The sequence below is a fragment of the Natator depressus genome, chromosome 7 (genome assembly GCF_965152275.1).
Source record: "Natator depressus isolate rNatDep1 chromosome 7, rNatDep2.hap1, whole genome shotgun sequence".
NCBI classification, from domain to species: domain Eukaryota; kingdom Metazoa; phylum Chordata; order Testudines; family Cheloniidae; genus Natator; species Natator depressus.
Window position 1 is genome coordinate 122289393 of NC_134240.1, and position 14055 is coordinate 122303447.

General features: G+C 67.5%; 1 protein-coding gene across 2 annotated transcripts in view; it reads right to left on the bottom strand.

The window, feature by feature from the left end:
* Positions 1–12620, bottom strand: part of LDB1 (LIM domain binding 1) — a 50074-nt gene extending 37454 nt beyond the window's left edge. The window contains exon 1 of one of the 2 annotated variants that reach the window (XM_074959513.1): positions 12554–12620. In XM_074959513.1, coding sequence (XP_074815614.1) covers positions 12554–12578 — 25 coding nt within the window. In that variant the 5' untranslated portion in view covers positions 12579–12620. The remainder of the gene's footprint in view (positions 1–12553) is intronic. The other variant, XM_074959511.1, reaches the window with a different exon arrangement.
* Between the last annotated feature and the right edge of the window lie 1435 nt (positions 12621–14055).

Below are 14055 nucleotides of genomic sequence, written 5' to 3' on the forward strand. Positions count from 1 at the left end.
GGCACATCACTCTGCCCAGAGTCACACTGCAGGCCAAAGGCAGAGCCAGGAACCTGATTGCCAGTCTTCTGCTCTACCCACTCCCCTCCCCGAGCTGGGAATAGAACCCAGGAGTCCTGGCTCTCAGCCCTCCCTTTTCTAACCCACTCCCCTCCCAGAGACAGAACCCAGGAGTCCTGGCTCCCAGTCACCCCTGCTCGAACCACTGCAGAATGTCAACTCCATAAACTATAAATATTGATTTTAAAATCAGCTTTTCCGTCCCCCATGAGGGCAACCCGGGTGCAGTGTCTCCCTAGGACAGTCACTGCACGGTTTATTATGCGCTTGTCTCCCCCGTTCAGTGCCGGGCGGCTGAGTGCTCCAAAGCTGCTCTCCCAATATAGCAGCAGCAAACGGCTCCATCAATAATGTATCGCTTCTGTTTCCTTTTGCTGCTTCTTTCCGGTTACTGATACGTGCCTCCTTCCTGTGGAACAGCCGCCCCGGTTCTGCCCGCTGGGCCGAAGGCAACCTGCTGCCACAGCCGCGAGCGCCTCGCCAGCGCCCACCAAACCGACGGCCACTCCGACCGCAGACTCTGCCCTGCCCGGGGGGGCTGCAGGGCGGGAAGTATCCCCTAGCCCAGTGGTTCTCAATCCTTTTTCTTTTTCATTTCAAATGCAGGCGCGGCCCCCTCTGGAAATCTACTGTTCAGTTCTGTTGCATCGGTTTTCAGTCTCAGTCTTTTGCGGACCCCTTAGACGTAGTCCACAGACCCATGGGGGCTAAGAACCCCTGCCCTAGCCCCACACACCAGGGCCAAGCAACACCCAGGGGCTCACTGGAGTTTCAAGGGGGGAAAGACAATTAAAGCCACTGCCAAGCACAACCTGTCCCAGCAAACGCACTGATGGAGCCAGCAAATGGAACCAGGATACAGAGGGGGCCAGGCGCGACACGGAGATCAGGTGCGGGCAAAACCAGCACAGCAAGGAGCGTGTGTCCTGACGGACGGGAAAACCAACAGGCTTCTTGGGGACCCTGCGATCTCAAAATCACCCTCCGTCCTGATCCACAGCCCCCTGCTAGCCCAGCACCCCCCCCAGCTCTGCCAGTGCCCCTCAATCCCGACCCACAGCCCCCTGCTAGCCCAGCCCTGGGCTCCTGAACACACCTGCTCTGCCAGTGACCCACGGCAGCCACCCACCCCCTAGGGGGAAGCTTGAGGACAAAGCCCCCCTGCCCTGGCCCCCTCCACAATGTTAACATGCTGCCCCAGAGACCCCACAGGCCCCGGCTTGGGTGGCTCTTAAGAGCCACTAACTCATGTCTGTTCCCGGTTCCCTCTGCAAGCTGCAATGGTTCTAAGGCCCAGAGTTTTCCTTCAGCAGTCCCCAGTGGGGCAAGGCCCCCGCTAGCACTGCCCCTAGCTTGCTCCTGAGCCCCAGCCTGCCCTGAGGCCTGGGCCACACTTCACCCCTCTCCCACGCCCGAAGGACCAGCGGGAAGGCTGGGTCTGGGACCCCTGTGGAGGGGGTCTGCACTCCTGGTGTCAGAGAGCCAGCTGCAGCCCCCCGAGGTGTGTGTGTGTGATGTGCACTTGGGGGAGGAGCCATTCACTGCCAGCGTTCGGGGCTGGTGGGGTGCAGTGGGCAGCTGCAACCATTGCTGAGCTTTGCCTGCAAATTCGCCTTCGCTTCCCCGGCCTCTCCTCCTTCCACAGAGCCTGGAGCTGGGACCGGGTTGCTGCACCGGCAGGAGATTCTTTGAGGCTTGGAGCAATGTGCCAGGTGGACCCTACAGCAGTGAGAGCCGCACTGGAAATCCAGTGCCACGCGACCTGCCTCCGAACAGCGCGCTGCCCGTGAGAACTGCTGCGCTGTGAACTTCCCCCCAGCAGTGCCCTGGCACAGCCAGCCGGCCTGCACCGGGAGCCGCTCAGCCAGCTCAGAGACAACCTGATCCTACGTCGCAGTGCGCACTGGGCCCCTTCCAAAGGGTGACGCCAGCTCCCCGCCCTGCAGAGCCTGAGCCAAGGGCCTCACAGAGAAGCCAGCGGCCCCGCGTGACTCACACCTGCCCAGGGGGCAGTTTCGCTAGGGAGTCCTCACGCCAGCGCCCGCAGCACAAGGGGACGATGAAATGCAAACAGGACACCAAGACAGGCACCGTCCTGGCCGACACCTCAGCACTGACGGGGGCCTCCAAAGCCCAAAGTACAAGTCCCTACAGCTGGAGCTAAAAAGCCAGGCCCTGTGTCTGGCTGCACCAGACTCATCTTCCGAAGATCAGACCCCCCAGGGGGACACATCACACACTGATCTGGGAGCTCCGAGGCACATGGCCCGCACACCTCTCCCCACACTGCCCTCTCCGATCACGCCAAGATTCACAGCCGCAGGCCAGGGAGACTGCTGAGCCTCCAACAACACCAGCCCCTGCACCTGTGCTCAGGGAGAATCCCCACGAGCTGCATGCAGTGAAGTGCCTATGACGCACAGCTGGGCACTTCTGATTACGCCCACCGGCCAGCCCAGGACAATACATTGGGTTCCCAGTTCTAAGAATCCTCCATCAAGGCTGTTGCTTGTCCCCACCCCATCCAGGGCCCGGCAAACCCCAGTGGGGTCTGTGCACAGGGGACGACTCCAGGAGCTCGACCCCGCTTTGCTTTGGCCCCCTGCCATTGGCTCCTTCTCTGCCCTGAGCCTGGGCCGGCCGAGCCCCCAGCCAGGGTGCCCTGGCATTTCCGGCCCGTTTCCCTGGCAGATCGTGAAATAAAGCAGGTCGTTTCACCTAAGCACTTGGGGCAGGGACTGTCTCTCTGTCCCCTGTTTGTACAGTGCCTGGCGCAGCGGGGACCTAGGCCTTGGCTGGGCTCCTGGGCACTGCCACCATCAGATAACAAATCACCGTCTGTGAAACAAGCTAAGAGTCCCCCACTTCGCAGCTTCTGCTGCTGAGCTCCTGGCATCCCTCCAGCTTCCAAGCTCCCTGCGTACCACCCTCCCATCCCCCTTGGGGTCAGGGAACGCTCTCCTGCCAACCCCCCCCAGCATGCCAGGGGGCTGCCCCAGTGCCACCCAGGGCCCTTCCACAGCTCTCCAGCCGCGCGCCGGACCCACTGGTACTGGGCAGGGGGACCTGGTGGGCTAACCCTAATGCGAGAACCAAATGGGGACCCTGTGTCCCCGTCTCCCCCAAGTCCTTCTGCACTACGGCTACCTGCTGTTATTGCACCCAGCTCTGGGGGCTGCGGGACGCACCCCTTCCATGCCAGGGCCTGGGAACGCGGGATTACAGGAGGGGCAGGCTGTTATCTGTGGTCACTGGCGGAGCCCCAGAGGGGTGGGGCTGGCATCTGTGACACTTGGAGATCAAACCCTCCCTAACGGTCCCTCTTGTTTTGACCCAGGCCCAGCAGCTGAGTGGGGGGGGGGAGGGGGAGTGATGGAAAACTCCACAGTTCTGAAAGACAAAGACCCAGAGACAGCAGGGAGCTGGGTTCAGGGCCCAGCCCTGCCTTCTTCCCACAGACAACTGTCCCATGGGACCCACACCAGAGACCCTGCAGCCAACAGGATAGGTTTCTGTGAGTCCTGGGTGCCGTGTGTGTGTGTGTGTGTGTGTGTGTGTGTGTGTGTGTGTGTGTGCGCGCGCGTGCACGTACAGTCGCGTGTGCAGGCGGGGGGGCGTGTGTATGTACAGTCGCGTATGCATAACAGGCCCCCCCACCCCCACCAGGAGCCCCTCGGGCATGCTGTGTGCAGACCCCAGGCAATGCTCAGCACAGCTGGGGCTGGCAGGACCCTTTGCTCCCACCAGGGGCTCCCCCGAGCCCCCCAGCAGCAGCAGGAAACCACAGCCGCACCCTGCAGGCAGACTGATAGACATCAGGAGAGGCAGGGGAAGGGAGCCTTTAATGCTCCAACCCCCCCGCAGCATGCCAGGGGGCTGCCCCAGTGCCACCCTGGGTCCCTTCCGCAGCTCTCCCACACGCTGGCCCCACTGGTTCTGGGCAGGGGGACCTGGTGGGCTAACCCTAATGCTAGAACCAAGTGGGGACCCCGGCCATGGGCCCCTGCCTCCTCCCACCGCTGACCCTCCCGGATCACTAGGCCTGCCTGGGCCCAGCATACAGGGCAGGCAAAGTGCAGCCCGCGGGCCAACACAGAGAGGCTGGGCTTGGAGACGACAGACCCTTCTTGACCACAGCAGAAGCCAGGTCATCTGTACAGGGACCTCAGTAGACTCCTCCACCCCAGGACAGGGGAACATATACTGCAGCATATCTGTGCAGCACTTCCCCCACTGGGGACACACCAGACCTGCTTGGCTGTGTGCCATAAGCCCTATACTGCTAGCGGAGAGTCTCCAGTAATTGCATTTTGGAGCAGGAGGATCTGGCTCTGTCCTGCCACGGCTGTGAAATGCCCATGGCCAATGCGTACAGCCCTGTGGCGGCTGTGGGGGGCTGCAGGCACACACATGTTTATGTTTACTTGTGCGCGGATGTGGGGGACCCTTGACTCTGGGCAGTGTAACGTGTGTGTCACCCGCAGGGGCGAGGAGAATCAGCATGGAGCCGAGCAAAGCCACGCGGGGGCTGTGAGCAGTCACAGGCCTGCAAGCAGCCCCACCCTGCCAGAGGAGAGCGCCCCCGGTGCTGTACGGGACCCACGGGAAGCCCCACAGCTGGGGAGCAATGTGTTCCTGGGGGAAGGAGTGACACCCGCTCAGCAGGAACAGCGGCCGGGGGGGGGGGGGGGGAGCGGCTTGACGCAGCCACGGAGAACCCACCTGGCTTGGGCTGGGAAAACGTCTCCCCAGGAGGCTGGGACACCTGCCACCCCCCGCGCTGTCCACACCCGCATAGCCGAGAGCTCCTTCCACAAAGCAAGAGTCGCCCCCAAGCACCCAGGCGGACAGCTGCCCTCCGCCTGCGCTTGCAGTTTCCACGGGACAAGGCTTCTCCTTCCCTTCTGCCCTACCCTGTTGTGCGGCGGCACCAGGCGCACTCAGACAGCTGCTGCTGCACACCCCAGAGGTAGCTGCATTTCAGGGGTGGGAAAAGTGATTCCTATATGTCTGGGGCACCTCACGCTGGGACGTGCTCAGCTGCCAGAGGCTGGGCGACCTACGTGACCCTGCAGCCTGGGGCTAGGTGCCAGCGCTGCGTAGCTCCCGTCACCCCCTCGGCAGGGTGCCACCCACAGGCCCCTTTCTCCACGGCTCTGCTCGCCCGTCCTCTGCTTTGCAGGGAGTCAGGCTAACCCCAGGCCCCCGCACTGACCCCCCCACACCTGGCCAGATGCCAAACACTGGGCTGCATGCACTCGGGGCAGATGCTGTGCCCGCTCCCCACAGTACCCCCTGCTGGGAACCCTCCCACATAGCCAACCCTGCCCCAAACCCACCCCCACAGCCAGCCCAGCCCCCCTCCCCACAGTACCCCCTGCTGGGAACCCTCCCCCACAGTCAGCCCGGCCCCGAACCCAGCCCATAGCCAGCCCAGCCCCCCTCCCCACAGTACCCCCTGCTGGGAACCCTCCCACATAGCCAGCTCGGCCCCAAACCCGCCCCCACAGCCAGCCCGGCCCCGTTCCCCACAGCACCCCCTGCTGGGAACCCTCCCCCCCCATAGTCAGCCCAGCCCCGAACCCGCCCCCACAGCCAGCCCGGCTCCGCTCCCCACAGCACCCCCTGCTGGGAACCCTCCCCCATAGCCAACACTGCCCCGAAACCACCCCGGCCCCCCTCCCCACATTACCCCCTGCTGGGAACCCTCCCCCACAGTCAGCCTGGCCCCGAACCCGCCCCCACAGCCAGCCCGGCCCCGCTCCCCACAGCACCCCCTGCTGGGAACCCTCCCCCACAGTCAGCCTGGCCCCAAACCCGCCCCCACAGCCAGCCCGGCCCCCCTCCCCACATTACCCCCTGCTGGGAACCCTCCCCCACAGTCAGCCTGGCCCCGAACCCGCCCCCACAGCCAGCCCGGCCCCGCTCCCCACAGCACCCCCTGCTGGGAACCCTCCCCCCACAGTCAGCCCGGCCCCGAACCCACCCCCACAGCCAGCCCGGCCCCATTCCCCACAGCACCCCCTGCTGGGAACCTCCTCACAGCCAGCCTGCCCCGAACCCACCCCCACAGCCAGCCCGGCCCCCCTCCCCACAGTACCCCCTGCTGGGAACCCTCCCCCCATAGTCAGCCCAGCCCCAAACCTGCCCCCACAGCCAGCCCGGCCCCGCTCCCCACAGCACCCCCTGCTGGGAACCCTCCCCCATAGCCAACACTGCCCCGAAACCACCCCGGCCCCCCTCCCCACAGTACCCCCTGCTGGGAACCCTCCCCCCCATAGTCAGCCCGGCCCCGAACCCGCCCCCACAGCCAGCCCGGCCCCGCTCCCCACAGCACCCCCTGCTGGGAACCCTCCCCCATAGCCAGCCCAGCCCCACTCCCGCCCCCACAGCCAGCCCGGCCCTGCTCCCCACAGCGCCCCCTGCTGGGAATCTTTCCCCCACAGCCAGCCCTGCCCCGAACCCACCCCCACAGCCAGCTCCACCCCACTCCTCACAGAGCCCCGAGAGTGCCACACCAGACACAGCCTGGGCCCACAGCGCTGCCTCGGAGGAAAACGGCGTCCCTGGCGACACGTGGGGGCTGCGTGGGAGCCATCTGGAGCCTGGAGGGCTTCCCGGACGGGGAGCAGGACCAGGAGGCTGGGCCTGGCAGCTGCCTGCCTCGTGTCCCTGGGCCAGTTACTGCCCGACGGGTTTTCGGACACGGATTCGGAGTCCGGGGGCTCCCAGGGCCTGATTCGCAGAGTGGCTGGACACTGAGAGCTCGCTGCAGTCAGCGGGAGCTGGGGGCTCAGCGCCGCTGGGAATCGGGCCCTGGGCACCTTGTGATGGGGGCGGAACCTCGTGGCCCCCACAACCAGAGCCACTTGGCTGCCCCAGCCCGTGAGGCCCCATGGGAACAAGGCTCGGGTGCCCCGGGGTACCAGCAGCAGGACCCACAGGCATGTGTGTAGCTCACCCATACGGCCACGTGGGAGCCACACGGCACAGACACCCCACTGCAGGCTGGACAAGTTCCTGCGTATCCACCTCGGAGACGCCCCCACAGCCCCCCTCGCCCAGACACCCCACCTGCACCCCAAACCACCCCAGCCCCCCTCCCTCAGAGACACCCCCACACACCCCGCCTGCTCCCCCAACCCCCACACACCCCACCTGCACCCCAAACCACCCCAGCCCCCTCCCTCAGAGACACCCACACACACCCCGCCTGCTCCCCCAACCCCCACACACCCCACCTGCTCCCCAAACCACCCCAGCCCCCTCCCTCAGAGACACCCCCACATCCCCAGACACCCCACCTGCTCCCCCAAACCACCCCAGCCCCCCTCCCTCAGAGACACCCCCACACACCCTGCCTGCTCCCCCAACCCCCACACACCCCACCTGCACCCCCAAACCACCCCAGCCCCCCTCCCTCAGAGACACCCACACACACCCCGCCTGCTCCCCCAACCCCCACACACCCCACCTGCTCCCCCAAACCAACCCAGCCCTCCTCCCTCAGAGACACCCCCAGACACCCTACCTGCTCCCCCAAATCACCCCAGCCCCCTTCCTCAGAGACACCCCCACACACCCCGCCCGCTCCCCCAAACCACCCCAGCCCCCTCCCTCAGAGACACCCCAACATCCCCAGACACCCCACCTGCTCCCCAGCCCCCCTCCCTCACAGACACCCCCACGCTCTCCATTTTGCTGTGGCAAGAGGAGGAGGCCGGCCAAGAGGCACCGAGGGGCTGATCCGCAGCGACTCGCACTAGGGCTGCCGGGGAGCCCAGCGTGTGGGAGGAAGGAGGGTTTGGTGGTTAGAGCAGAAGCCTGCATGTCAGGACACCTGGGTTCTCTCCCTGGCTCTGCTACTAGGTCCCTGCATGAGCAAGTCACTTCCCCTTTGCAGAACCAGGCCCCTGCTACTCCCCACCCGGCTCCTGGCCCGACAACGCTGCTCGCTGCCCCCCTCCCCGGGACTCAGTTACCAAGGGACGAGCCCGGAGTGCTATGGAAACTGCCGCCCCCAGGGGTCAGAGCTCAGCCGGGCTCCGGCAGCTGCCAGACTCCCCCCGCCCGGCACACAGGTCTGCAATTCAGCAAAGGGCAGGGCCCCGGGCAATGGCGGGGGGGGGGGGGGGTGTAGGAGCGCGAACAGGATGCTGGGTGGGGAGGAACACCACCACCCTGGTGGGGCCTGTTCCCTTCTCCTGCCGTCTCTCCATTGCTGGGGCACGGGGGTTGCGCACACACTCACCCCCTAACCTCACCCCACTGTGGGCTCAGCACAAAGGGGAAATGGGGCAATGACCCAACGCCCGCCGCTGTCCACATGGGTATCCACGCTGCCAGCGGGCACAGAGCTCTGACACCCCCCTGCCCCACAAAGCAACTCTCCCCCGCCACCTGAGCTGCAGGAGAATCCCCACCCCCCGTTAGCTATAGAGGGCCTATGATCCCCGTGCAACACAGCGAGCTGTTCCAATCCCACCAGGCCGAGGGCAGCGCTCAGACCCTCGCAATGCCCCGCTCGTTACACTGCACCGGCCCCCAGGCTCAGTTCTTTCACCCGGGCGCAGAGCAAGGGCTGGGGGGCCAGAATTGCTGATGCAAGATGGGGGGGTGCAGGAAGGGGACGAGCGGGACCACTCCCTCCAGGGGACAGGGTATCTGCCCTCCCCCCTCTTGCTTTTTCGCCCCTAACAGAGCAGAGGGAGAGGGGTGGCCATGGACCCCGCCCCCTCCATGGGGTGAGAGGTTCCTCGGGGCTGGGGGAGCAGCAGACCCCCCCCAATGGCCAATCCCAAGCAGGAAACTCCTCCAAGTTAACACAGCCCCAGAGCGCAGCCTGGGCCCAGTGGCTCATTAAATGTTTCTGGCTGGCAGGCGGCCAGAGGCAGAGGTTGTTTGTTCTATATTCCCATAAACAGCCCAGGCAGGGCGGGGGGTGGGGGGACGCGGCTGGCGGGGAAATCTCTCCCTGCATTTCGAGCCCTGCGTGGGGAGGGAGGCAGGAACGGATCTCGCACACGCATGCACACACACGCATGTATATCCACTCCCGGCTGTTCCCCCTGGGCAGTAACACACACACCCCAGCCAGAGAGGGGGAGATGTGTGGGGAGGACTGGTTGGCTGGTGCTCTGGGAGCCCTAGGAGAGGATTACGGCTGCTCCTGCAAGGGGTGGGGGGAAGGGCCGGACTCAGTGACCCCACAGGGCTCTGCACCACATGATGGCCAAGGAGCAGGGAGGATATGCCCCCCAACTCCCATGTAAGGCCCTGCCTGTCACCACTGCTGTGCCATGCAGCGGGCACTGCCCCCCAACACAACCTCATGGCGGAGCTGGGTCGGGGGCCGGTGCCCCACCCCAGGCTGCAGCGGGAGCAAGGAGGCGGTAGGGCCCGTTGGCGCTGCCCGGCGGAACCTCCTCAGGGCCGAGGGGCCCCCCGCACCCTGGGCAGAAGGGGGTGCGGGCCCCGTGCGCTGGCTGGGGAGTGCCCGGCCTGGGGGGCTGCAGGGCGCGGGCTGGGGCTGGCCCTTTAAAGGCTGGCCGGGCTGGCAGGGAGCTCACGTGACTTTCTGCTCGAGGAAGCAGCGCTCTGGCTCTGGCAGCTTCCACGGGAGTGGGGGAGGCGGGTGGGGGAAGGGGCCGCCTGGAACCAGTGCGGGGGAGGGGCAGCCGGGCAGGCACCGCAGGGCCCCCTGCCCCGAACGGAGGGGGAGCCGGCTGGGGGGGCTGCACAGCCTGCCCTGTGCCCTGCTGGGGGGGGGCTGGCCCCATGGTGGGGGGCGGGCAGGCCCCTGTGCTCAGGCTCTCTCACCCGCCCCTGAGCACAGCTCCTCACCCCACGCACAGCACGGCCCGAAGTGGGGGCAGCTGGAGCCACACCACGCCCGGGCCACCTCACGGCCACACGCAACACGCTCCTTGCACCCGCCCCACTGGACAGGCGGAGAAACTGAGGCACAGAGCTGAGTGACTCACCCAAGGTCACACACAGTGTCTGTGGCAGAGCAGGGATTGACTCCAGGTCGCCTGGGCCCCATGGCCACCCCTGCCCCCGCTCCAATGGGACCCACAAATGATAGTATCAGCCCCAGCCAAACCCTTCCCAGTCGGGAGAAGGGGAACGCTGGGGAAGGCTCAGCCCCACAGCCAGCCCCCTGGCCATGCCCGGGAGGCCCAGCTGGCCCTGCCAAAGGCTGCTCACAGACAGGTTCTAGGCACATCAAAGCCAAGACCTTTCAGGCCAGGCTCAGGGGGCATCAGCTAATGCCCCACGTGAGGAAGGGCCTCACCACCTGATGGCAGGGGTATGCAGGACTTGGGAGGCAGGATGCCTGCCCCCGCTCCCCCCACTGCCCGCCGGCCCTGCCAGCCAGACCCCGCTCCCCGCACTGCCCGCCGGCCCTGCCAGCCAGACCCCGCTCCCCGCACTGCCCGCCGGCCCTGCCAGCCAGACCCCCCACTGCCAGTGCCCGCCAGCCCTGCCAGCCAGACCCCGCTCCTCGCACTGCCCACCGGCCCTGCCAGCCAGACCCCCCACTGCCAGTGCCCGCCAGCCCTGCCAGCCAGACCCCGCTCCTCGCACTGCCCGCCGGCCCTGCCAGCCAGACCCCGCTCCCCGCACTGCCCGCCGGCCCTGCCAGCCAGACCCCGCACTGCCCGCCGGCCCTGCCAGCCAGACCCCGCTCCCCCCTCACTGTCCTGCCAGCCAGACCCCCCACTGCCCGCCAGCTAGACCCCACTCCCCCCTCACTGCTCGCTGGCTCTGCCAGCCAGACCCCATAATGGTCCTAACCCGTCAGTGCACTCTCCCCACAGTCTGCTGTTCCCTGCAGGTCCTCAAATGGCTTTGGGCAGACTGGGCAGAGGAAGGGAGTGAGGGAACAGGAAGGAATAAGCACCATCTCACCCGCTCCCCGGCACCCCCACATGCCTGAACCAGCACTGCCCACGTCCCCCCCGACTCCACATCCCCCCCAACCCTGGGCCTTGCCCCAGCCAGCTCACAGCAGCCAGGCACAGGGCCTGAGGGGCACCGAGGCCTGCTGCTCCTCCCAGCATGGGGCAGCCGCTGCACTGCTCCAGGAGACCCGCTCTCGCCCCAGGTGCTGCCTGCACCCAGCTTGTGCCCTGGCCAATCCCAGGCAGCCCCTCTGAGCGCTGCCAGGGGGACAGGGAAGGGCGGCCAGCGGCCCCTTAACAGCCAGGGGGTTACAACCGTCTGTTTCCTCTCTGAGTTAGAGCTGGCGGGTGCTCACGGCGCCAACTCCACCGCCACCCCGGCACACCCGTCACGGTGCCCCGACCCCCCCAGGCCAGGCCAAGGGGCACCACCGCCACCCCGGCACACCCATCACGGTGCCCCGACCCCCCCAGGGAGGCCCAGGGGCACCACCGCCACTTGGGCTCACCCATCACGGTGCCCCGACCCCCCCAGGCCAGGCCCAGGGGCACCACCGCCACCCCGGCACACCCATCACGGTGCCCCGACCCCCCCAGGGAGGCCCAGGGGCACCACCGCCACTCGGGCTCACGCGTCACAGTGCCCCGACCCCCCCCAGGCCGGGCCAAGGGGCACCACTGGCACTCAGGCTCACCCTTCACAGTGCCCCGACCCCCCCAGGCCGGGCCCAGGGGCACCACCGCCACTCGGGCACACCCGTCACGGTGCCCCGACCCCCCCAGGCCGGACCGAGGGGCACCACCGCCACTCGGGCACACCCGTCACGGTGCCCCGACCCCCCCAGGCCGGACCGAGGGGCACCCCCGCCACTCGGGCACACCCGTCACGGTGCCCCGACCCCCCCAGGCCGGGCCGAGGGGCACCCCCGCCACTCGGGCACACCCGTCACGGTGCCCCGCCCCCCCCATGTCGGGCCAAGGGGCACCACCGCCACTCGGGCACACCCGTCACGGTGCCCCGACCCCCCCATGTCGGGCCAAGGGGCACCACTGCCACTCGGGCACACCCGTCACGGTGCCCCGACCCCCCCAGGCCAGGCCCAGGGGCTCCACCGCCACTCGGGCACACCCGTCGCGGTGCCCCGACCCCCCCATGTCGGGCCAAGGGGCACCCCCGCCACTCGGGCACACCCGTCGCGGTGCCCCGACCCCCCCATGTCGGGCCAAGGGGCACCACCGCCACCCTGGCACACCCGTCGCGGTGCCCCGACCCCCCCATGTCGGGCCCAGGGGCACCACCGCCACCCTGGCACACCCGTCGCGGTGCCCCGACCCCCCCAGGCCGGGCGGCGCCACCCTCCCCTGGACGCCACCGGCCCCGCGGGCCCGTCTCCCCTTCGCGGGGACCGACGCCCCTTGGGCTCCGCCGAGCCGGGCGGAAACCCGGCCCGCCCCGGAGCCCCCCGGGGGCCCGCCGCTTGCCGCCCACCCCGCCCCACGGCGGCAGGCTCTGCAAGCCCCAGGCCGACCCGCCCCGCGCCCCCCGGGGGCCGAGGTCCCTGCGCCCAGCCCGGCCCCCCACTCACCGGGGCAGGCGCACCCCACTGACATCTTCACATGCCCGGCCGGGCCCGGCGCGCTGCGGGCCGCCCCCGCGCGGGACACGAGCCGGCCGCCCGGAGCGGGGCCCCGGCGCAGGGGCTCCCCGCGGCGCTGCTCCCACGCGCTGGCCGCCCCGGGGGGAGTCACGGGCGCGTGACGCAGCGCGGAAAAAACCGGGCCGGGGCCGAGGGCTGGGACATGGTGATTGGGCTGCGCGCGCGTGCGTGAGTGTGTGTGTGTGTGAGTGAGTGTGAGCGAGCGAGCGAGCGCGTGTGCGCGGCGGGGGCAGGGCCAGCGTGCCTGCGTGTGCGGCTGCGTCGGAGGGGGGGGCCGCAGGGACCCGTGTGTGTGCGCAGTCTGTGCGCGTGTGGCCCTGGGTGTGCGCACATACGTGTGCGTGTGTGCCTGTGTGGCCCTGCATGTGGGTGTGGGCGCATGTGTGCGCACAAACGTGGGGGGGAGGCAGGGTCCGTGTGCGGCTGCGTCTGGGGGGGGCGCAGGGACCCGTGTGTGTGCATGTGTGGACATGCGTGTGCGGCCATGCATGTGCGTGTGTGTGTGTGCGCAGTCTGTGCATGTGTGGCCCTGTGTGTGCGCACATACGTGTGCGTGTGTGTGCGTGCGTGCCTGTGTGGCCCTGCATGTGGGTGTGTGCATGTGTGCGCACAAACATATGGGGGAGGCAGCGTCCGTGTGCGGCTGCGTCTGGGTGTACGCATGGCCCCGTGTGTGTGCGTATACATGCATGTGTGACTGTGTATGTGTGTGCACATCTTTGTGTGCATACGTGTATGTGTGTGTGCATGTGTGGCCATGTCTGTGTGTGCAGGTACGTGTGTACGTATGTGTGGCCACCTATGCGTGTGTGTGCAGGTACGTGTGTGTGCATGTGTTTGAGGGGTGGGTGATGGCAGGGTCAGAGTGCATGTGTGTGCAACTGTATCTGGGTGTGCGCATAGGCCCGTGTGTGCACGTGTAATGTGGCCATGTATGCACACGCGTGTGTGCAGCTACGTGTGTGTATACCCCTGTGTGAGCACGTGTGTGTGTGCGCGTGTGTGCCCCCTCCTCGGCATCCCTGGCGCAGCACAGGGGTGAGGACACCCCGCGTTGCCCGGCTGCGGCAGCCCCTTCCCGAGCGGGTTGGCCTGGCTGACCCCTCTGGCCTGGGCCTGGAGCTGACGGGGCAGCGCATGGGGACTGGGCCCGAATGGAGCCGCGGGGCCCCATGGGCTGCCTGGTGTAAGATGAGCCACCCGGAGCCAGGCAGGGAGTTAGAGGGGGGCCGGGGTTAGAGAGGGGTTGGGAACAGGTTGGGGAGGGCTAGGGAGGTGGGGAAGGAGGTGGGAGGTCTAGGAGGAGGAGTGGGAGAGCAGGGAGGTGAAGGAAAGCAGTACAGTGGGGTCAGGGAGGAAGAGGCTGCGAGGGGGTGCAGGGCGGGAGAGGGGGCTGGGCCAAGGCGCAGTTGCCTGTCTCTAGTTCTCAG